Here is a 24,641-nt window from a genome sequence, read left to right as displayed (position 1 = left end):
AAAGTAAAATTTATCTGTGATTAATATTATTTTATATGCTTTATTCACTGGTTCATTTTCGCATTATACACTGTCAAATTTCCGGATCAAATTACGATATCAAGTACCGGCATCATCCGTAAAATCCATTTTACTATAAAACTCTCTTTTACAATAATATTTATTTAATTAAAATGATATAGTGATTTTACTGTTATTATTACTGTAAAAATAATGGTATATCAGATTTTTTGTTTCGTAACATATTCTGGTTAAAGTGAATTTTACGATAAAAAGTACCATGAAATTTAATTCCAATACTTTTACTGTAATTTGATCCAGAATTGTTTGCAGTGTAGTTCCAGAATAATTGGACATTTTTTATTGACTGTGAAATCTTTTTTTTTAGATACATATGACAACGACATTCCATCCAAAGATCCACCATTCATAACTCTTTAAAATAGATTAATCATGGAAATAATGAGATTTCAAATAGTGTACTGGCTATGGGTTATTCTTCAGATGACAAGTAGTTTTGATCATAACAAGAAAATTCATCGTACTAAGCCGGTAAGTTTGACTAATTTTTTGTAACATCTTTACAACTATAAATTTGGTGATTTTTAAATACATATTAGTCAATGGTTTTAATAAGGACTCGTAAATAGATAAAAATTCAAAAAAAGAAAAATAATAATTAAAAATAAATAAGTATCTGGGAATTTTTAGCAATGAAACTGAACAATATACTTACATTTTTTGTAGTGTTTATATGTAAAATATTTACAGTGTGCTAGAAAACAATTTGTTCGAAATAAGTGAAAAAATTCCAGAAGACCCCCTGCAGATTGTATAATCGTGATGACTGCCTACAGTGCTTGCGACAATCATTTACAGTCATTTCGAATTCTCATGGCATTATGAAAATCCAAACAAGTTTCTCAAAACAATAAAACCCGGAAAAAGTCTGTTTCTTTTTTAAATAATTTAGTTGAACAAATGGCGTTTATAATTAAATGACTATGGTATGACCAGATCTTAAAATTTTTGGTGAAAACTAAATTAAACTTAAAACAATGTTTACATTGTCTTTTTCAGTTTTATTTACCCCATATGTTTAAACTATATTGTATATAATAACTTTCTTTCTTTTTTCCAGACGCGGATACGTACATAGGTTAGTAAAACCCTTACCCGTATAATCCGCGTCTGGCCACTACTTCCAGCCAACCTCAATCAATTATTTAAACTTTCAAAAGGAGGTTAAAATTTTGTATATAATAGCTATATTGTTTACAACCAAAATCCAAATTTGCATGACGTTTTTTTCTTTTTTTTTAAATTCGTCTGAAAAGATATTTATCGAATGGATTGGCCAGATATATCACCAGACCTCAATCCAATGGAGAATGTTTGAGACTACTTTATCAGAGACAATTTATCGAGGAAGACTCTAGGCAACAACTGCCTTGAGTCTTCCTCGACAGTCGTGGCATGCATTAGAATAAAGGCATGTATTGTTTTCTTTACATGCCTGTCTGGGCACGTAAATAATCAATCATTAATACCGTAAAATTCCGATTAAATAATGTTCCTCAAATTTCGAATAAAATAGCCGAGATTTTGGAGAGAGGAAAAAAACTTCGACAAAGGCAGGAAAAAAATCTACAGTAATGGAAAAGATTGAAATATTATTTATTTTAACTCTTTGCTTATTATTTATTTTAACCCTTTTTTCAACAACCCAGAATATCAGTTGCTATCATGCGCCGTAGGTAAACGGTTAGTTACCTAAAATAAGAAGCTATTAAATAAAGCAAGCTCATTTCTTATTCTCTTAGTAAAGATGAGGAAATTTTTATTTAAAATAATTAATGTAAAAGTCTATAATATCATTTTGAACTAGACATTTTTGCTGACTTAAAATAAAAGTGTTGATATTGATATGTTGTTGTTAATGTTATTTTTTCAACGCATTAATAATCTTTTTATATATTTTCATTAATAATCAATTAAAATCGATGTTTGGGGCATGTTTTTTGTAGACAAACATGCTTGGTAGATTAAATTAAAATTTCGAAATTTTTCAAGCCGTTGTCTTCCCTACATATTTTGGTGTATAGTGCACCAAAGAAAAAAAAACGAAAAAAAAATGGATTAAACTGAATAACTTTTGATATAATGACGGGATCTTCATGTTTTTTTAACTCAATCTTGATGTCTCGAGAGGGTGATCTCAAATATGCTACTTAATAAGTTCAGACGATATTTTAAGTTAGGAAAATGAACTTTCTCTGAATAAACATACCTTTTTTTCGTGGGATTCAGATTTCTGACCCCCGAATTATAGGGGGTAGCCACAATTGAATTTCAAAAAAGTCAGATATTTAAAATTTGATTTTTCAGGAACTATTCGGCCGATTTGTCTCAAATTTTGAATTTTGCCATGAAGTTATATTCCTTAAATTGATAAAAAAAAATTTCATACCTTACAATTCAACAGTTTTTCGACCATTTTTAAATAATATAATGAAAAATAATAAATATTTACTCGAAACTATTTTTTGCATGGAATTATCTTGCCTAAACAAATTTCATATTTGTGGGCAAATATAGATTTCAATTTGCTTAAAAAGTTCTCGAAATATAGCGAAATACGCAAAAAGTAAAATTAACTTTAAGGGGTCCAAACTTTGGAACTCTCCTCTGATCAAACTCTCGAGACCATATTTCCCAGATTGCAACTACCCCTATATTTTGAGCGTCAGAAATCCGAAACAGTAAAAAAAAGAGTTATGCTTATTGAGAGAAATTACAAAGTACATTTGTGACTGATTTTGTAACTCAAAATATCGTCTGCGCTTATTAATTAGGATATATGAGGTCATCCCCTCGTGCCATTAAAATTGAGTTTTAGATCGTGAAGATCCAATCATTAGATCAAAAGTTATTCATGTTTGTCAGTTTTTTACTATTTTTTTGCACAGTGTGCGTTGACATACAAAGTTGATGTCCCCAATACGTTGCAGTTTAGAATGAGCATCTTCCACACTTTTATTAATTTCGTAAATTTTGTCCCAGTAATGAATTTTCTTCATAAAACTAAGACGTATTGTTTTCTTAAAGAAGGAATTGTTCTGGTGCTTATTGTTGCCAAAAAAATGTCTGTGTTTGAATTTTCATAAATTTCTATATTACAGTCAGTAAAAAAATTGATTGCGATTTTTGTTGTTCTATTTCCGTATTCATTATATATATGCGTAGACAAGAGGTTATTTTACTTTTAGAACAATGTGTAAAATTCATTAATTATTGATTATATATTCTTTAGTATACGTTATTTAGTATATATTATTATGTATCATTTATTATTATTACAATTATTTATTATCATTTTATATTATTATGCATTATTTAATGTTTTTAACCAATTGTTGCTCGTCGATTTAAACATGATTTAACAATTTATGCTTTATGTTTTTTCTTCTAGCTTCACAAACGTATGGATCCAGTTCTCTTAAGGCAAACGTTTCATGTTGAATCCTATGATCAAGGTAAGTTTTTGAATTAAAAATATGTCCAGATATTACACATTTTCCTCTTTAAGTGATAGTTATATCCTTTATTTTTTTGTTGTGATATTTTTTTATTTTAAAAACCTGGTACATAAATTTTAAATTTAAACTCTGAAAGATCTAATAGGGCTTTTACGCTGTAAAAACGAATACTCAAGCATTACAAAACTCAACACAATTTTTGACGAAACCGTTTATACTCCGACTGCAAAATTTCGGTGAAGTGACAAAATATTGTTATTTCTTCGAGAAAACAAATTTAAGAAAAATAAAACACTTTTTCTAGTGAAAGACATTCTTTAAAGACCTTTTCTAATGAAACTGTTTCCTAGTACTATAATCAGAGTGAAAATTTCGTCATACTGACGAAATATCTGACATCTACGAGGAAACAAATTTCGCTAAAATTAAAGACATACTTCGTCATTCTATTTTTTTCAAACAAATCACTAAAAGGGACTCTTAGGGACTAATGCATCTAACTTTTCTTATAATCACTTTATCGTGGGTATCATATAGATGGATCCATACCGCCCAATAACACTGGTAGGACACATAGAACAAAGAAATAAATTACAACCATTCCGGAAGCGGGATCCAAACCCGGGATCTTCCTGACACGAGGCCAACTCATTGAATACCATAAAAGCGCTTAGGCACATTTCGTCCCTTTATTTTCGATCGTCTAGTCATCATCTTGGTTTCGTCAATCTTGTTAACAATCTCCCACAATGCACTGCGATGATGTATCGAGATGATAAAACATTGTCTTACATTTGAGAGTTCGCGTTTCGACATAAATCACTGTGTTTTTGTGACGAAATGATCCTCAAAGTTATCGAAATACAGCTCAAGGATTGCTGAATCGTCAAAAGTAAGTTTCATTTCTGAGAGTATAGAAACTGAAGAAGACAGCTTGGATATGAGTTGTATTTTAGATGTTATTCAATATTTAGACATTATACAAGCTTTTGTTGAAATATGCTTTATTAAAATTTCATGGAATAAAAACTTCTAATTATAATATAATTTAAAATTTTTTTGATAAGCATAAGCATTTTATTATTATTATTTACATTAAAACGAACATACATGAAATATTTTTGTTACCTAGGATCACATAATCCATAATGGCAACTGTGGTATTATATATCCAGCCCCAAAAAGCCATGCAAGCTAAAAACTTGCTACACAACGAAATACACTCTATAGTCTTAAGGTCCAAACCAAAACGAAACTAACTATGTGATATAGCACAGCAACCATAAAAGCTACATATAATAAATTCACACAACGAAATAAAAAGACGGCACATGAAGCAGAATATACGAAATGTAAAAAGCATTCGACATTTTATTGGATAACAGGGTGGTTGACAGGGTCATTTAAGAGTGGCGAATACACGTAAATGTTTGTTGTCACACTGTAAAAAATTCCGAACGGCTTAAAGAAACGGCACATAGGCACATTCATGAAATCCATTTTTACATTCCGTAATTTTTAAAGTAATGTTTATTTAATTAAGTTTTTTTCATCTAATTAGGAAGAATAAGGGTTTTTGAACTGGATTTAAGTTTAAAAAAGGAACACTTTTTGGCATAAATTATTTCAGAGGAGAATAATATAAGGGTCTATTCCATTTTAATTGCACAAGTGCTCCCCGCTCTATTTGAGCCGAATCGAGTATTAAACTAGCAATATATTTCAGAACAATTTTTATAGTTCTATCAGTATTGTAATTTTATATCAAAAGCGTGATAATAAAACTTAACCTTGAACACACTTTGTTCAAATATAATATGTTTTTATTTTAAGAACACATAACTTTTACATATAAAAGACTTGCAGAGAAATAAATGAATTTGAACATAATAACCACCTTTCAGTTAACAAAAAATTTTATTTCCTTATCTGTAAATATCTCACGACATGGCAATTTGTTGCATAATGCTAAATTGTTTTTCTGATTAAAAAAATGAGTGAAAATGTTTATAAAAACAATTATTATTTTGTTCTGAAAAATTTGTGACTGAATAAAATTCTTTTGAAGGTTATGTAAGTATGTTAGTCGAAGGAGAGTAGAATGTTTAACTTGTAAACGAATTTTGACGCTTTGAGGTTGATTGAGCAAGTTGGTATTGTTTTAAATAAAAGTGAACAATAAAGTATGCGGATACAATGAGTTTTAGATTTTTTTTAAATCTAAAATCTTCATTTACATTGTCATAGTACATTTTTCGAAGTTCTTAATCGTTTTTAATGATAAAAAGCCCTCTTAATGATGCCTCTAATTTTGCATTTAAAAATAATAGATACAAAATTTTGGGCATTTTTGGACTTTTTTATTGTTTTATAATTAAATAATGAACTTAATTGCCTTTCACATAAAAAACAGTACTTTCATATCCATAAGTATGGAAGAAAGGATTTGATTTTTGTTTCTTCTGCTATCATAAAGTCTAACTTGAATTCTGAATGTTTTCTTCAACTTAGGCAAGTTTTCTTTTCTTTTTTTGGATGAATTTTGAAACGATTTGTTGTATTTTACAATGTTTAAAAGAAAATAACTTTCTTAAATTTAAAATATTTTTATCTAAATGTTCTACTGTATCTTCAAAAAATATTAAATAAGTTAAAAATAATAATAAATAGAAAAATATGGCACCTTAAAAGCATAAATGTAGTTTTCTAAAATGCTAACTTCAAAAAAAAAAAAAAAAAAAAAAAAAAACCCGCTGAAAATGCAATAAAATATGGACATTAAGTATACAAAAAACTTGGCTGTAACTCATAATATTTTCAGTTACATCAAAAATTGAAAACCCTAATTTTTTAATTAATATATCAGGGAAAACTTCTAAATATTATGGTGAGCTAATTAGAATAATTGGACGATTGAAAACTATTTAACAGAAAGATATTCCACGCAGAAATACCACAAAGAGTATGCATTGTTACAATATTGCCGAAAATACCAGAATACGGTAACATTTACTGTGTTTCTGGCTCTAGGGTACCCTCTAAAAGCTTGGTTTATTTTACCGAGGCGCTTTGGTAAAGGTATTGATTAAATTAACTATATAATTTTAAAATTCGAAATAAAATTTTGTAAGTGTATTAAAATTTAATAATTCTATCATGATACTTTAGAACATGCCATAAAAGCCATTTTTTCAGTTAAATTTAAATTTCCGTTTTGTATTTTTTGTGTTAATAAGAGCTATAATTTTGAGAACCTGAACTTCCGGTAAACCGCTACAGAAAAATTACCCAATGCGTTTAAATTGCGCATATTTCGGTTTTACCTACCACAAAAAAAAATTTTTCTTACCAGAAATGTTATTAATAACGTTCGGTAATTTTACCAAAATATTTTTCTCTGTAAACACAATTCATGGAAATTTTCAAAAATTGCTTATTAATATTAATAATAAAATATGATTGTTTTGTAAAGGTGTAATATTCCATTACCTCTCATTGAAGAGAAAGATTGGTGTACAATCAATGCGTGTTAATCTAGAGCAAAAATTTCTGTCTAACGGAATTTGGAAAGGCTTTAGGTGACACGGATATGACAACATCCAAAACTTTCTGATTTTACAGAGTTAATTAAGCGTTTGAAATGGTAATAACCTGGACAAGTATCTCGAAAAATTAATAATCTCTAGAAATAGCTATTTTTTGGGCAGGTCTTTTTGTTTCCAAAAAAACCACAAACAAAAAAAAGGGAAGAAAAGAAAAGAAAAAGAAACGAGTATGAACAAGATGCGCTAATGAAACTTGAAAAGCGCTGAGTTTGAATTGGAAGGCATTTTGAAAAGTTTTAGAAGAACTACACAAAGAGGAAAAAAATCCTGGTAAAATTATCAAAATGGCAATGCAACAAGATTTCTGATAAAAGAAATCATATCTGATTGATAAATCCAAAATAAACGGCATTTAAACCATTCATTCTGTTTATGTGGTAACGGTTAAACAGAAATTCTGGTTTTCAAAATTATAACTCTTATTACTACACATTTAGTAAGAAATGCAAAACTGAAAAATAAAGGCAACCGAATAAATGGTTTTCATGCCATGCCCTAAGATATTATGATAAAATTACCAGTTTTATCGCATTCACTAAATTTTATCACTTATTATAAAATTATATTTTATTATTAGCTTTATCAAAACCATTAACAAAGCTCTCCGGTAAAGATTACCGAACTTTTTGATGTTGCCATAGAGTCAGAAATACGGTAAACTTTATCATATTCCATCAGTTTTGACCACATTCCCCCCCCCCCGAAGCACCAATGATTTGACAATAAAGATGCTGTTAACATAGATTACAATTTGACTTAGTTTATTATTTTTAAAAATTTTTTACCGTAATTTAGACATGAGCTTTACTTTTTTGAAGATTTTAAATCCGAAATTTCAGATTCATTTAAAATTATAGATTCTAATTCGGATTTTGTCTTCTAACTTTTCACTTGAACGCTAATCTTTATAGCTGTCTTCGTTAAAAAAATTAAATGTGTTTTTAATTAAAAATATTAAAAATAAAAGGTTATCATTTTAAAGAAACAATGAAGAAGTACTTTTCCTTCTTGGTTTTCGGTCACAATTATAACACGAAATTTATTAATCATATCCACTCAACTAAGTACTATAACCAGGAAATAGTTTTGTTTAGCGAAGAGCTTGTTATAATTTCTATACAAATTGTGATGATTTTACCTCCTACCTATTTAGTTCCTGCAGTTGCGTGCTTTTAGACAAGGCGTTATATTTATGTTTACTTTAATACCTAAACGGCATGACTCACTGACAAAAACGCCAAGTGCTTAACTCGTGACGGAGACCGTCTGTTTCTGAGAGATTGAAAAAAATTTTAATGACGGCTCATCTTTAAATCAAAACATCAATCCCACCCCTATAGAGCTGCGTAAAAGGTGCCAGTTCTTCTTGAGCGTTGGCAAACCAAGGACGTGAATTCGGAAGAAACCACCCAAAGAATATGTGAAAGTTGAAACATATGCGTCGGGGTCAAGGGCTACCTGCAGTTGCATCTGATAAAGCACTCTATTGTTGTCCAGTTTTTTAGAAATTTGATTACTTTTATAAATTTTAGGATTAACAAACAATGTTTTTGTAGTTGACTCTACTATTCTACAAGGACATTAGCGAAATTACTGCAGAGTAATTAGATGGTGGGTGGTTTGTTTTCCCCAAAGTTAAAATAACAGTGCAGCTTCATCAAAAAGTAGTCAGTTATTGTAAGCTTCATATATATTGGAGTGTAGCATTTTAATGTATCGCTTAATAAATTTTTTTGAAACTAAAATATTTAACTTCAAATTATTTTTATGCTTTTAATAAAAAGTGTTATAAAAATTAATAATTAAATATTTAAACAAAAAGAAATTTAAAAAAAAACTATATAATTTTTTTTAAATTTTTCAATTCACTGGTATAAGCACTTATTATTATAATCCTGTTGATATCATGCAATTTTTACTATGTGTGGAAATTCAATAGGAATATTTTTTTATAATGAAAAATACTGATAATTGACCAACACAAAGCAATTCTTGCATTGTTCCTTTTTTAACACCAGAGAACTACTGATACATTCATAAATTATGATTTTTTTTAAAACCTTTTATTTAGAAAAAATGTCGAAAAATATATAAAGTCATTAGCATATTTTTTAATAAATTTAATAAGTGATCGCTATGAGTGAGTGGAATATGTATTTATTGTGACTTCTGTATTTCTGCCTGACAGTCTTATTTTGTGATCATAGCTAAAGCTTAAAACTTTCCCTTACTTTTTTTTTACTTGTACTTTTAAAGTGACTTTATATGAATTACCTTCAATCATCAGAATTATTTAAAAAAATACAAAATCATTGACCAGCAATAGTAGAAAATCAATAATATTAGATGGCAAGAAATTACAAAAGGAAATCAAAGTTATTTTTTAAAAAAAGTGAATATTTTTTATTTCAGTAATTTAGAAATTATTTTTAAGATTTGCTTTGTAATTTGCAAAAAATTGTCTTTTGTCTGTTGCGTTAGATTTTTCGCAAAAAATATTTCTCGAAAAAGTAACACACCCTCAAAAGACATTTCATATTTATACTGTTAGAAATTTCTCGGAAAAAATGGTTAAATAAAAATAGAAGAAATTATTAGCTATTTAAATATGCTCAACCTACACTGCTTAGTAACCATGAAAAAGATAATATTCATACTGTTAATTATGAGATAAATCGTTGATTCTCACTTAATGATCGTTGATTCTATTTTATCCACGCTTATTAAGGCATGACCACCTTATGAAGTCATTTAGTTCGTTGTAGCTAGGTACATATAATAGTCGAGGGGACTTATCTGTCAACCTTATGTCTAGTTGAATAATAATGTACTACATATGTCTTGTTGAATAATAATGTACTGGTGAAAACAATTGAGGAGACAAATTATTTTTTTATTTTTTCTAATATTTTTTATATCTGCACAGCAAATGAAGCCAAAACTGGCCAGATTAACATCCGATATAAGATCAATATACGGGAAAACAAAAAATGGACACAACCTGTACCTTATAATAAGGATATTAGATACTAGTTCATCATAGCAGCTATCTGACACACTGTCAGCTACACAACTGTCGCATCGGCGTTTCATCCTGTTTACCAGGATTCTTATCAATACCTGTGGCAATCACATTCACTCTGGCACCAAGCCACTTTTGAGCTAATCGATTTCCGTTGGGGCTGGTCTTCGAGTTCCAATTCAGTGTTGAGGGGCGTCCCATACAGTTCGATGGATTGAGGTCAGGAGACATCTCAGGCCACTCCAATCGCTGATTGTCCTCCTATTGGAGATATTCATCTACCAACTGAGCCTTGAATAGACTGGTACTATCGTCCATAACGATGAAATCAGGTTCATATGCTTCGCATGGAAAAGTCTCACATAGGATGGCAGGATCTTGTCCCTGTGCCTCTGACCTGTCCGAGTACATCTATCGAACACATGAAGATCGGTATGCTCTTTTGCCATGATGCCTGCCCAAACCATCTGACCATCTCTATCATAGTGGTCCTTTTCGATAATGTTAGAGGGCCGATATCGACTATCGGGTTTCCTCTCCAGACTGAATCGTGACTCATCACTGAAGAGAACCCACCCCCAATAATCCTTTGTCTAAGGCAGGTGTTCCATGCTAGACGGTCCTTTCTATAGGTCAGAGTCAAAAGGATGCAGATTACAGGGCATCTGGCATACAGTCCGTCTGCACTAAGTCTCTGGGAGACAGTTACCTGTGAAATAGATGTGCCTTTTGCAATTTACAGGCTGCGAGGCAGTTATGTTGATGTCGCGGACCTATTGCTTTTGGCTAAAAACCTCACATAACAGCCTTGAGCCCTCATTGTTTCCTTTTTACGGACTTGACCAGGTTGGTGGATTATTGTTCCAGTCTCTGTGAACTCCTTCCACACCACATTATGGAGACCACATTTCTCGAAACCCTACAAAAGGCAGTCTGTGATTTACCCACTTCGAGTCTTCTAATTATCTGCCATCTTGTGGCAACGTCTACGCGATGACGACTGGTCATACTAACGATAGGTAAATCAAAAGAAACAAGGATTGGGCTCAGCTAACATGCTTTCAAACGTCTCTACGCTACTAGCTTCGGCGAGAAAACGTGTATCATAAAAAAGTATATATTAATTCACATAGAAAAATTCACATAAGAATAATGCATTAAGTGTAAAAACATAATAAATATTTCATTTTAATAGACAGTTTGCAGATTAGTATCTATTCACTTTTTTTGATATTATGACTAACATCTTTCATCTTCTCACATTTATTAGGTCGGCGTAAAACTTAATATTGGGTGAATGTCAATATACAGACTTTAAAAAAATTATAACTCAGTTCAAGAAATTCTACGTGATGAATACTGACCATATTAAAGATGGGTAAACAGAAAATTCAAAGCGTTTTGTATCTTCAGTTTGATATTTTGTACTAAACGTGTGATAATACGAACTATAACTTTAAAACCAGTTACCGTATGAACGGAAATCGTTACCATATGAATGGTTTATATACCACATGTTTTGGTTTTATTACCAGAATAATGGTTTATTTTTTAGCAGAATTTTTCGCTCGTCTATTATTTAATCAACTTGGAGTCAAATAGATTTAAACAATATGGTTTTTTACGTGCACCGAATTTTAATATAGTGCATATAATAAAAAGTCATGAAGCTTTATTTATAGGAAGTTTCTTACTGAAATCCGTTACCATAGGATCGGAAAAATTACTTAATGAATGGTTAAAACCCTCTATTTTATTACCAAAATTAAACTTTTTTCCCCAGAAATGTCATTATCATACATTACGATAGATTTACCAGAATTTTTTCTCCTTGTGTAAGACAATGCAGCTTGATCCTAAGGGCACAAATTAGTTTTTGTAAACAAAACATCTATTCATACGTCTTTTTTTTCTCAGTCGAGTCACATGACATCATTTAATCGAATTGCTTATTAAACAGCACTCGGCAAATTGTTCCTTGCGTATTTCCACTTAAATCATAAGAAATCTGGCATTAAATTACATCACTACGTAACGGTTTAGATTTCTTTTAATGTCTGCTATCCTTGGAAGAAGCATAATTCGCCTCAAAGAAATAAGGAAGTCCCAATCGAGCAGAATGATGGGTGCCACTTAAGGTGTCAAGGCTGAGCATCTAACACCCACCTGTAATTGAAGATGAATGTCACTTTATGAACTCAGTAGCTTAAAGTTAGAATCGGAGTGTTCAACAAGTTCGCTCCTTTTGTCTTTAAGGTCAGCTGGTGAAAATAGCCTAAGCGTTCGAAAGGGTGTGTGGTAACTTAGATGGTTTGGGCGGGTTGACGTGTTTATAGTTATTAATAAAGTTTTCATTGTGTTGAATGAATTCTGTTGGTGCACAGAATCAGAGAGAGTTTATAAGTCTAGCGTCATCGATGATGGGAGCTTTATAAATATCAATCAATAAGTTTTCAATTTTATTTAAAAATTGCCTCTTTATGTTATTTATATAAGGGGTTCAGAAATGAAATGTATGGATATGATAAAATAGCGAGACATGTGCACATTGCGTCAAAAATGTAAAAATAAACAAATGAAATATTTTTAAAATATCTTTTCAATGATACTAAGTCCGATCTCCATCTTGATCTCTTGATACTGGGGCAATTCCGAGGGTTAAAGAGTAGTTTTAGGGGGGGGGTGACTCTGTTATTAAGCAGGTTTTCATTCATATTAAACAACTCTTTTTTTTATTCATTTGATCTGACATCGAGATATTTCTATTGTAAATAATTTTCTAGCCATCTTAGCGATTTCAGTGCCACTTGTGAACCAAAATTCAAAAGCTGTACTTTAAATTGGGGTACATTTTTCTGGAAAATACAATTCTGGATTTAAAAAAATAGGAGTTAATATTTAGGTTTTTGAAATTACCTTCGAGCTCATGAGGAGATAAATGATCTTTGAAATCATTGAATGCATCTTTTGAAAATATTTTTTTTTCTTCGCATTTTTAGATTTGATATTTGACCTTTTCATAAATTTTGGGTACTCTTATATTTAAGTATTTCATGGTGAGAGTTTTTACGGGTGTGGGCTTCAAGCAGAAGTGTTTAAAGAGATTTACTCTAACGACTGGGTAAATTCCCCCTTTTCCTCCTATTGATGCTATATCCGTTGGTATGTAGTTCAGTGTCAAAGCTAAAGTAAAGTTAAAAGCAAATGAATTAATACTTATAAATAAAATTCTCCAATCCGCAAAACACCCATGAATATAAAAATGTATGATACATGTTTGCAATATTTGCAGAGTATAAAACTTTTTCAAAAATCTCACAAATCCCTTAGTTTACTTTCGCAGACGTGGAATTACCCATTATATTACAAACTATTACTAAAACCTACCCCCTTTACTGAAACATCTAAAAAACATTGCAAATCTCTTCACTTCTAAGACGCACATGTATTTTAGTGACATCTATTTATTAGACATCAAATTTATGAGTTATAGAGCTACTCTGATAATATTGTGTTCAGAATAATCATTGAACTTTGTCGCTCACAACAAACTTTACTATGAATGGATATGCTGCAAATATATACATTGCATATATTTACAACTTACTCTTTATGTTATTTTACACATTCACGAAGATTAAATTTCTGATCTAAGAAATTTAACGACATTATTATAATCTATTCAGAGCTCATGTAAATTTTTAATTTTAATATTAATAATATTTAAAATTTGTACAGTTTTTTTTCCTTATGACATATCACAAAAAATTTAAAGAATCCAATGAAATATCCCAAAAATGCTTTATTATTTTTTTACAAAATATCATAATTAAGAAAATGACGTTGTAAGCATTATGAAATAAATGTTTCTTGAAAACTAAAAATATTTTTTAAACATAAATGGGATTTTTTTAGTAGTGTAGCATGGTGAAGTGTGTACCGGTGTACTATGTTGGTCTCAGTGTTTTGTTTGTGTAGTAATTAACTAATCAAATTATATATGATTCGTAATTACGTTTTGCTTTTTCAGTTCCTCAATACGAAGTGGTGCATGTTCGTGCTGTATCTAAACGCAGTACAGCTAACAGTCAAGTACGGCGAGTGCATTTATCAGCATTTGGTCGTGATATGCATTTAAATTTACAAAGAAACGATGATTTTGATTCTCGTCTTAGATCTATGAAAATGTATTTGGCAGAAAGTACGAACAATGGAATCCAGTACAAAGAGATGCCCCCGGAAGTAAGTGAAGCGTTTTTTTTAAAAGTAATTTAAATATTTATTTCAAAGACGGAAAGATTATAAGTTAATTTTTGCTTACTTACTCTGATTACATATAAGAGTTTTCAGCAAAATCAATTTATGTAACAAATTCTAATTTGTTAATGCCATTTAAAAAGAAAGTTTCATTTATCTATTGCAAAGTAACAGCTAACATTTTATTATTTTTATTTTACAGGCAGCGTGGAACAGCGGTTCCATTTTGAGTTTACCGCTATCTATGTTCTTGCCGTGTTCTAACCGTTATCTGTGTTCTCCGTAGTTTTGTAAATTTGAACCCAAACCAAGACTAGGAAACTCCCAGCCCTGGTTACTGGGACAAACCAACCGTGGAGGACCTTTTGATGCAATTAATACTTATTTGCGTTACACGGAGATGTAAAGTGCGAAAACCTCTTATAGTTAGTCTGATGTCTAGGGGATTCTAACCCATGATCTGTCTATCACTATGGACATTTTTACGTCAGCATTGTTGCTGGTGCGAGCCATTAGCAGTATTCAAATCAGCCAGGATTTGAACTAGAGTCTAGCGCTATATTCCCCTAGTCATTTTGGTCCCCTCAGTTGACATAGAGGGTATTCTAGACCCACTGTCTTCAATTTTTCATTCTCTACTGATTACCAAGCAGAAAATATTTCATCCCGTCTGCCACTAATCTAATTTTTAAGGAGAGAGAAAGTTTTCGAACTGATTAGAGCTGGCTCTTAAATGCCCCCCTTCAAAATAAAATTGGCTCATGTTGGCAAATTTTAAGAGTTGTACACTGAGAAAAAAAGTATGGTTAAAACTACCAAAATATGGTGAGATTCGCTGTGTTTTTAGCTCGATGGTAACACAAAAATGCTTGGCAATTTTTACCGAATGCTTTGGTAATGATTTTGGTAAAATTAACATATTTAATGACTTCGGTAAAATTAACATAATGATTTTGGTAAAATTAACATAAAGTTTAGTAAATGTGATAAAATTTGGTAATTTTATCAAGATCTAATTCTTAGAGCATGGTATAAAACAGATTTGTTTGGTTAAATTGACTACTCAGATATGTAATTTTTACTAAATGTGTGGTAATAACAACTATAATTTTGAAAACTTGAATTTCCGGTAAACCGTTGCAATATAAAAGGAATCACATCGATGGTTTAAATACCGTATATTTTGATTTTATTAACAAAAATTATGTTTTTTTTACTAGAAATGCCATTACTATACAGTGCTGTAATTTTAAAAGATGGTTTTTCTCTGTGTACTGATGAAAAAGATATTCAAGTTTGCAAGTTTTCAAACAAACATATTGAAAAAAAGAACATTTTTAAACAGGATAATCAAATATGCAGAAGAAAAATAAGATTACGATAGTTATAAATTAAATTTACTTAATAATAACAAGAAAGGTAAAAATATTTTCTCTAATATTTTATTTACAACTTCACATCAATGGGAAAACATGAAATTTCATTGCATTACCGAAACGAATTCCCTCATTCCTTAACTGTTCCTTTGTGGACATCAGAAAGTTTTTCGTGGACCAACATATAAAAAAACTAGTTTAAGTTAACTAGTTAAGGACTAGTTTAAGCAACATTTTACTAGTTTAGGTTTCATTTTTTTCGATTATAGTTGGGTAACATCTCTTAAAAAGGGCAACAATTTAAGTGACACTGTACCTGCCTTAATCATGTTCCGCTCTTAAGTCATGGAGGAAGCTGCGTTTCTTAAATATGCAGTATATACTCTCCCTATCTCAAAGTTGAAGGAATGCTAAAAAAATTTCGAGATTGCGAGCTTTCGCGATAACATGTTAAGAACTAAATATGTTCCAAAAAATAGAAAATATGTTCGAAAATACTACTCTAAAATGTAGAGTGATGAAGCATAAAAGTAACTACTATTAAATATGCATGTAATGATAGTTAACCATAAGTCAAAATACAACAATTTTAGCTTTATTTTTAAAAGTAAGACAAAAAAAATTATCCATTAAATAGAAAAGAATTTGTTTTACAATGAACTTGCTTTGTGATTTTTCCGAACGAATTTAATTTTTGCTTCGAAAAAAATTCGACATAACAAGGTTTTGAGAAGGAACTCTTCGACATATGAATTCAAATTAACATTAGGTGGATATATAATGCCAAGGGGAAAATATTTTATTGACATACCAAGATATCGATATATCGAGGTTCGATATATCGAGAGCGTACTGTAAAAAGTAGTATTGGTGCCTTAATCAATCGTTTCATTCAGTCAGTTATTTAATATTTTGAAATCCAACTCTAAGAATTCAAAATAAGCAACCTTTAAGAAGCTACAAGATTTTCATTGTTCGGGAAATTCCAGCTAATTCAGAGATGATGAATTCGTTTTTCTATTTTCGTGTTAAAAAAATATGTCTATTATTTTAAGTACGATTTGATAAACGATAAAACATAAATTTGATTTAATACCTTGTTAAATAATTCCATAACTGATTATGTAAATACTACCATTTAGCAACACTCGTGATGGTTGATAAAAGAAATCAAGTTTTTTCTTCATTCCCTCAGGGTTATCTGATTTGTTTTGTTTCTGATATTCGTTTTTGTAATCGAAAAATGTGAGAAAAACAGACAATTAATTATATCTTCAATTTGTTGAAATCCATGAACCAAAACGAGCCTAATGTAAGTCATAGCAAAATTAATTTTCATGCACCGTATAAAAAGAAACAAATTATCGTCGTGTTATCGTAGTGATGAAAAAATAATTGTTCATGAAAAAAAAAATGTTCAAAAACATGCGTGATTGCGCAATGTATTGTTATCTGTGAAAAATTAATGGATGGAATTCTGAGTGAATAATATTAGCTGTTAGTTTTAAAAAAGTAGCATAAACAATAGAAATATTGGTATTTTTATTTAGAAAATTGGTAGAGTAATAAGGTATTGGTAACATTATTCTTATTAACGTTTGTAAGATTGATAGGATTTTGATTACATTAATCTTACTGAATAAAAGTATTTTGGAAACAAAAGCATTATTAAGACTTTGAAAGATTAAATTAAAAACATAATCTATTAATTTGGGGTGAGAGAATTATCGACCATATCAACCTCCATCCATCAAAATGGACTTCAAGAAAGAATTCAATTATCACGTCTTATATACTAGTCAATTAGGATTGTATTATTGTAGTGGTAGTTATACTATATTGCCTCCCAACAGAATTTCATGTAGGATAAAATACGATGAATGGATATTACTAAATGATTCCAGAGAGCTGTATTAAGTTTACCGGATTTTTAAGTGCATGTTGTGAGAGTTATATTAAGTTCACTGCTGTGTTCGTAGTCTCTCTTGTGTTGATATTAGCAGTCGAGTGTGTAAAACCTCCAGTGGTGTGTGATCGAGATTGAGTAGCAACAGTGCGAGGACAACAACAATCACGAACAGCAGGTCAACTGTTCAGTGTGCATCCTCCATCGAAAAGGCATCGAAGTTGGTGAAGTGGCCAGTGAATTGGGATTATATTATTGTAATGGTAGTTACACTACAATTTAATTAAATTAAATTATAGAATTTTTTTTGCAAGAAAAGGTAGAATATTTTTATAAAAGTTATCTACTGCAAACTACTATCAGCCAATAATTTATTATCAAAGTTCATAATTTTATTTTATAGAAGCCAAGTTTTCATTAGAATAAATATTTCTGCATAAAAAAAGAAAATAATTCAGTAATATATATATATATATAAACATACATAACACAAGAAGAACAAAAAAGATAGGATGAAAAAAGAGAAAAAAAACGAAGAAATTTAAGAAAATTAATCATAAATATTTTTTTTTTGAAATAAATGTTAAATTTCTGAAATCATTAAAATTGTATAATAAATATCAACCTTATTAATTATAAACTTAATTTTATTATCCAGCATAATACTATTACTTTGGGCACATCCATTTTCGGGCCAATCCTTGGTAACTAACAAATCAAACGCGCTTCAATACTGTAGTAGGAACGTGGCATCTATTTACGTTTCTAACTCTAGTTGCGCTTTCGTTTACACATTTTGAAATTTAGTAATCTTAAATCGAAAATATTTTAAATCATTCTTGAAAGATTCCGGTACGAGTAAGTTCATTTGAATTCGCTACTCACTTTATAGATTTCATTTTGTGCTTTGTTCTATATTTTATTCTATTTTCGTTTCAATCTTTTAGAGTGCTCCTCACACTATTGTATTGATACAATATTAGAAAGCACTCTTTTTTGCGGATATAATTGTGTGAGCTCATGAAGAGATTCTCTCTATTAACTATTTTATTTTCCGACTTTTAAATATATATATTTTTTTTAATATTTTTTTAAAGTTTATTGTTATTGTTCTTAAGTTTACAGTTATTGTTCCTAAGCAACTCTGTTTTCTATATTGCATCTCAACTTGAGGGAATTCTTTTCGTTACCTTTCATTTTTATGATGATTTTCGAGTTTCTTTTTAATACAGTTCTTGATAAACAACTTCTTGTTTCTTGATAAATTATTATCTAGAGACTGATTAGGAACTTTTTTTTTTCAATTTTGAAAAGAAATTCTTTAAACTAAAAATGAAATTCTTTTAATTACGATAAATAGACAAATTGAAAAGTGGAATGGTAATTTAATAGATTTATAAATAATACTTTTCTCTGTGTTTTTGACACAAATAATGAAGCAGAAGAAAAAAATAAAACTCTTAAGCGATAAAGTTGTTTATTGTTAGCTTTGAATTGTAACGGTTTACTGGTAATTCTGGTTTTTATAATCATAGTTCTTATTACCATACATTTAGTAAAAAAATACAAAGTTGCAAAATAAATTTAACCAAATAAATGGGTTTTATGTCCTTCTTTAATGTATCATAATAGATTGATCAAATTTTATCACATTTACCAAATTTAATCATATATTGTAAAACAATATTTTATTGCTGATTTTACCAAAATCATTACGAAAGCACTTCAGTAAAAATTACCGAGCTTTTTGGTGTTCCCATAGAGCTAGAAACATGGTAAATTTTATGATATTCTGGTAGTTTTGACCAGACATCTTTCTCAATGTGATAAGTAAGATAAGTTTTTTCTCAGCGTTATAAGTAAGATAAGTGTTTTCTCAGTGTTTAAAATAAGTAAAATTTTTTCCCTTTTATTTCTATTAGGATGATGATCCTGGTACTACTTATCACGATTTAGATCAAATGGCTGCAGTAACTATTCGCCATGGAAACGACGGAAAACTACAGATGGTATTGTATATGCTTACCTCATTTAACGAATTAAAATAGAGTAATTAAATTTATACTTTAGCAACACTAATACTCTTATATTAAAATTGTTAAATTCCTGTTATTTAATCGGAATTTGAAATCATGGAAATAAAAGTCAATTTAAGATATTTTTAATTTCATTTGCACGTTTATCTTTAAGATTAGCTAGAAAGCGTAATTCGAATCCTTTGAATTAATAATCTTTAATTAGAAGTTTTTACTTCGTCACTAAGAACTACGATGGCTTTTCTTCGTGAATACATTAAATTAAATCTCACTCATATAATGTAGTGCAAAAAATATCGAAAACACTTTAACACAGATGTATTTGAACCATTTTTTTGGCTCTTAGTCCTGTATGTCCTATCCATAATAAGCAAAGGTTAACTATTATTCAATAAATAATAGCTTTTTAATTTGCATTAAAAAACCTTATAAATTATTTTTTTTATATTTTGGGCTGGATATTGGAGGATTTATATACAAGCTCTGATTCTAAAATAATGAATCAAAATCACAAAAAATCACGTAGAATTTAATAAATTTTTATAGTATATTGTGCCGGATTTTCGCATAAAATTTCTAAATAGAGAAAGGCCAAACAAGCAATATCTTATAAGAATTTTAGTTGACATATATTAATAAATATGTCATATTTTCTACAAATTTGAAACCTAGTCTAAGGTTATTTATTAGTTATTATAATAATGATATCAAAACTTGCTGAATTTAGTTTTGATGAAGAAAATATGATTTGATAAGAGACTGAATATAAAACAAAATTAGTTTTATATTCATTCAAAATTTGTTATTATAAAGTTATCTTAGAAATCATGAAATGCTGAATGGCACAAGAACTTTTGTGTTTTAAATACTTTATTGTAGCTTCAAATAAAACATTTTGTGATTCGCTAATACTTGACTCAAAATATAAATTAAAAACTTGCAATGATGGACACAGAAATTCCGCTTTTGTGCTGTAGGAAATCTAGTGTTTCGAATCGTGTTATTAATTTAAATAATCGGGATTCAAATTTAGATAGAACGCTTCGTCATGGTTTGAGAATATGATATGAAGTTGTCAATTTATAAGTAGATGATGAGCTTTTTGTGAAGAGGTTTCAAATTTACATGTGGCTTTTCCCACAATATTATTATAACGTTATAAATTCATTTTTAGTCCAATACAGGGATGGGCAAACTTTTTTGATCGAGGACGAAAAATCGAGAATAAAATGTTTGGTGGGCCAAGTAAAAAACTTCAAAATTAAAAAAAGAAAAGAAAAAAAGAAGCGATATACAAGTTTTAATTTAAATATTTAGTGAGATGAATGAAATTGCGATTTCATTTCTAAAAGTTCCTTATAGTGAGGTTCGAAGCGAGATGTGCTTATTTTAAGGAATGAGGCTAAGTGCTTGTCTGTTAGTCTACTTCTGAAATTATTTTTTCTAAGGTTCATAGTTGAAAACTCTTGTTCACATATATAAGATAATCACATATATAAGCACTGATTTTCTGGGCATGAAATATTAGATTTTGGAAACTAGCTTTCGGTAATGATTTGTAAAACTCAAACTTTGGCATATTTAGACACAACTGCTTCAGATGATTGTTAGATTGTCCGCACGTTGGAGCTTAAAATGAGCAGTCTGCAACATGTGAAGTACAATTCACCTATATCAGATTCCATAAGTCTGCTCCTCGAGAAAGACAAACGCTAGTTGGAGCCAATCTACGGCTATTCTATAAAGAACTTCTGCTTTCAACATTTTACTAAATTGAAGCTGCCTGTGCTAACTATTTCCATCAATTTATGTTTTGTAGAACAAAAATAGAGAAAGTGAAAAGGTTATCAGTAGTTTGCTAAAAAAGAAGGAACAGAAATAGCTTTAAACAAAGTCGACTGGAAACTTGATGCATATTGTTTATATTTGCCACGGATCGGTAAGCTGAAATTCTATCCGTTGGCCGGATAAAACCTTCCGGCGGGCTACAGTTGGCCCGCGGGCCGTAGTTTGCCAATCCCTGGTCTAATAAGTAGATTACAGAATAATATTTCGCATTACAGAGCATTAAAACAATTAAAACGTATTTGAAAAGCAGAAAAGGAACATTTTTTCTTTTTAGAGAAGAAGCAAAAATATTTTTGGAACATTTTGAAATGATTTTTTTACATTACAAAAATGATATGCTGGCTATGTGTCTTTGATTGTTTGTTCTCTGTGCGTGACAATAATTTTTAATGAATACCCAGGAACTTTTTTTCCTGTTTCATTAGTACGGAATCTATATTATTTGTAAGTTACAGTCAAATAACTTTATTACCAGAGAAATTCAGAGATTTTCAGGGTGATATCCGTATAAAATGATGAAAACTAATATTGTTCATCTGGTTTTAATATATTAACACTTCAACAACTCACTAAATTTCTAAATAGACAAATACTGAATAAGTAATATTTCAAGTGAAATTTTGCTGATATATATTGTTAAATTTATAATATTTTTCTATAACTCTGAACATAATGTGAGGTTATTTATAAGCTTTAACAAATCACTAAATTTCTAACACGACAAAATCCAAGCAATCAATCTTTCATAGGAATTTTTGTTGACACACAATGAAAAATTTATCATATTTTTCTATCAATCGAAAAATAGTCTAAGGAATATATTTAAAGTATTTTATTATTTTTATTTTAAACTTAAAACTTTATTGGATTTTACTTTATATAAAACAAATGCATTAAAATTTTATGATTTGGTGTATTCCTTCATGACTTCCTTTGAAAAATAATAGAATCTCATTAAACCAACAATTTCGTGACTTTATTTGATTTTTAAGAGTTTCGTACGATTAATTGTTAAGTTACTTCGGAAAATAAAAACTAAACTTTCCTGGATATCTGAGATTTATTTTTGAATTTCATAAATAAACTGATAATCTAAATGCTTCCTTGAACTGAGTTCGGGGTCAACGACTAATGAAACTTTTTTCTTCAAAACTTTTTAAAACTTATGTTAATTAATATAAAATCGTAAAGATGATCATACGTTGAACGCCGAAGTTGATAAAACAAATATTGACATTTACAGCAATTTTAAGAAGCTAATATGAATTTATTGGAAAAAAATCTGCCTATATATACGGGACATTTTTGAGTAGGCGAATTTTAATGTTTTATCAAGTGAACTATACACATTGTGTTCAACATTCCAGACAATAAAAACAACCCACCATTGCTGTGGGCTGTTATAATGTCACGCTTTCCCGCATACATCCATAAAATTTTAATATATGCAATATTTTATGTGCAAAAAAAAGTACATATTTTTGTAAATATAAATATCTGACATTATAATTTTTAATGTGCTATTTTTACTAGCATCCCTGCTGTTAAGTTAAGCATGGGAAAAATACAGAAGACTGTGAATAACATATAATATGAAATATCAGACTACTTTGTTCTGAATAAGGGAAAGAAAACATGTTTAATAAATAATTACAATAAACATTGACATTACCAAGTGACGTAACCGGAGAAACAGGTAGAGTTTAAAACAAACTCTTAGATTCACCGTTTGAATTTCGCACATGTGCAGTGGGTAAAATAATAAAAAAGTGGAAGTATTTAAAAAGTTTTTATTTAATTATCGTACTATAATAGTAGGATCTTAAAATTACCTTAAAAATGCTAATTAGTTACACTGAGAGAAGTTCTGGATTAAATTACGATAAAAGATACTGGCCCTCTGAGTGCAGCATTCGTTAACTCCGTTTTATTGTAAAATCCATTTTCACCTTAAAAATTTTAACCGTAATTTTTACATTAATATTCATTTATTTAAAGTGATTAGGTGATTTCACAGAAAGTATTAGTGTAAAAATTACGATACACCATAGTTTTTTTGTTCTGTGAAATTATACGGAAAAAATGGATTTTATAGAAAAAAGTACTTGTACTTTTTACCGTCATTTTATTCGGGATTTTTACAGTGAAATCAGACTCAGAAAAGCAGTTTCTAAGAATAAAGATACCTTTTCTTCGAGAGATTTTGATGATTGATCTTTAAAATATGAAAAATAGTAGCAGTATTTCAAAAAATATGTTCCCTTTAGATTAGGTAGGAGTGTGGTTGTAAGTTTGGACCCTTAAAGGTTAATTTGAGTTTTTGAATATGTTACTTCATTTCAATTGAGCATGATCTAATGACTTTTGAACGCAATTGTTTATCCAAAGATAATTCAATTCAATGTAAAACTAAAGTTTCATATTAAATTATTATTTTCTTGTAATTTTGATCGAGAAATTTACTAAATACACTTAAACTTTATAATTTTAGGAAGGTACTATTGGCAATGATCTTGTTGTTAAACCTGTGCCAACAGCTATCCTAGTGCCCGAGGATGGTTTTGTTGATGATGAGATGTTTTTAGATGAAGATGAAAGCTACGAACGGAGTAGGAATAACACTATTGCGGGATCGACTCTAAGATCTTCTCCATCTTCCCGAAGAAATCTTCCCAATTCCAGAGGAGGTGCTCACGTTGTTTATAGAGGGCCAACAGCTTCAAATGATTCACACAGTGATTTTTGTAAGTTGTGATAAAGTTTTCATTGAAGTGAAACTTCTAATGCGACTTCCAACAAGGTTGCGTTAAACGTTTAACGCTACCATGGCAACGAGCGGACTGTGATCCTTGCAGGAGATTTCAATGTGAATTTCTCGTTACCTGAAACATTATTAACCTTCCTTAAAGAAAGCTTTTGAATTGGAAATGATAAATGGTAGGATTGATCCAACGGGGGGAACTATCATTGATGCAGTTTTTGCAAGAAATATTGAAAAAATGGAACTCAAACACTTCGTATCTTACTTTAGTTATCATAATCCCATTGTAAA

General features: G+C 29.7%; 1 protein-coding gene across 4 annotated transcripts in view; it reads left to right on the top strand.

The window, feature by feature from the left end:
* Positions 1-24,641, top strand: part of LOC107450329 (A disintegrin and metalloproteinase with thrombospondin motifs like) — a 121,044-nt gene that overhangs the window by 74,464 nt on the left and 21,939 nt on the right. For all 4 annotated transcript variants that reach the window (XM_087152191.1, XM_021147654.4, XM_087152190.1 and 1 more), the window contains 5 exons: positions 389-552; positions 3,473-3,536; positions 14,197-14,408; positions 19,628-19,714; positions 24,081-24,333. In XM_087152191.1, coding sequence (XP_087008317.1) covers positions 454-552; positions 3,473-3,536; positions 14,197-14,408; positions 19,628-19,714; positions 24,081-24,333 — 715 coding nt within the window. In that variant the 5' untranslated portion in view covers positions 389-453. The remainder of the gene's footprint in view (positions 1-388; positions 553-3,472; positions 3,537-14,196; positions 14,409-19,627; positions 19,715-24,080; positions 24,334-24,641) is intronic.

This window comes from Parasteatoda tepidariorum, chromosome 9 (assembly GCF_982258835.1).
Source record: "Parasteatoda tepidariorum strain Cologne lab strain chromosome 9, Ptep-v5.0, whole genome shotgun sequence".
Taxonomy (NCBI): Eukaryota; Metazoa; Arthropoda; class Arachnida; order Araneae; family Theridiidae; genus Parasteatoda; species Parasteatoda tepidariorum.
This window is presented reverse-complemented; position numbering and strand designations above follow the sequence as displayed.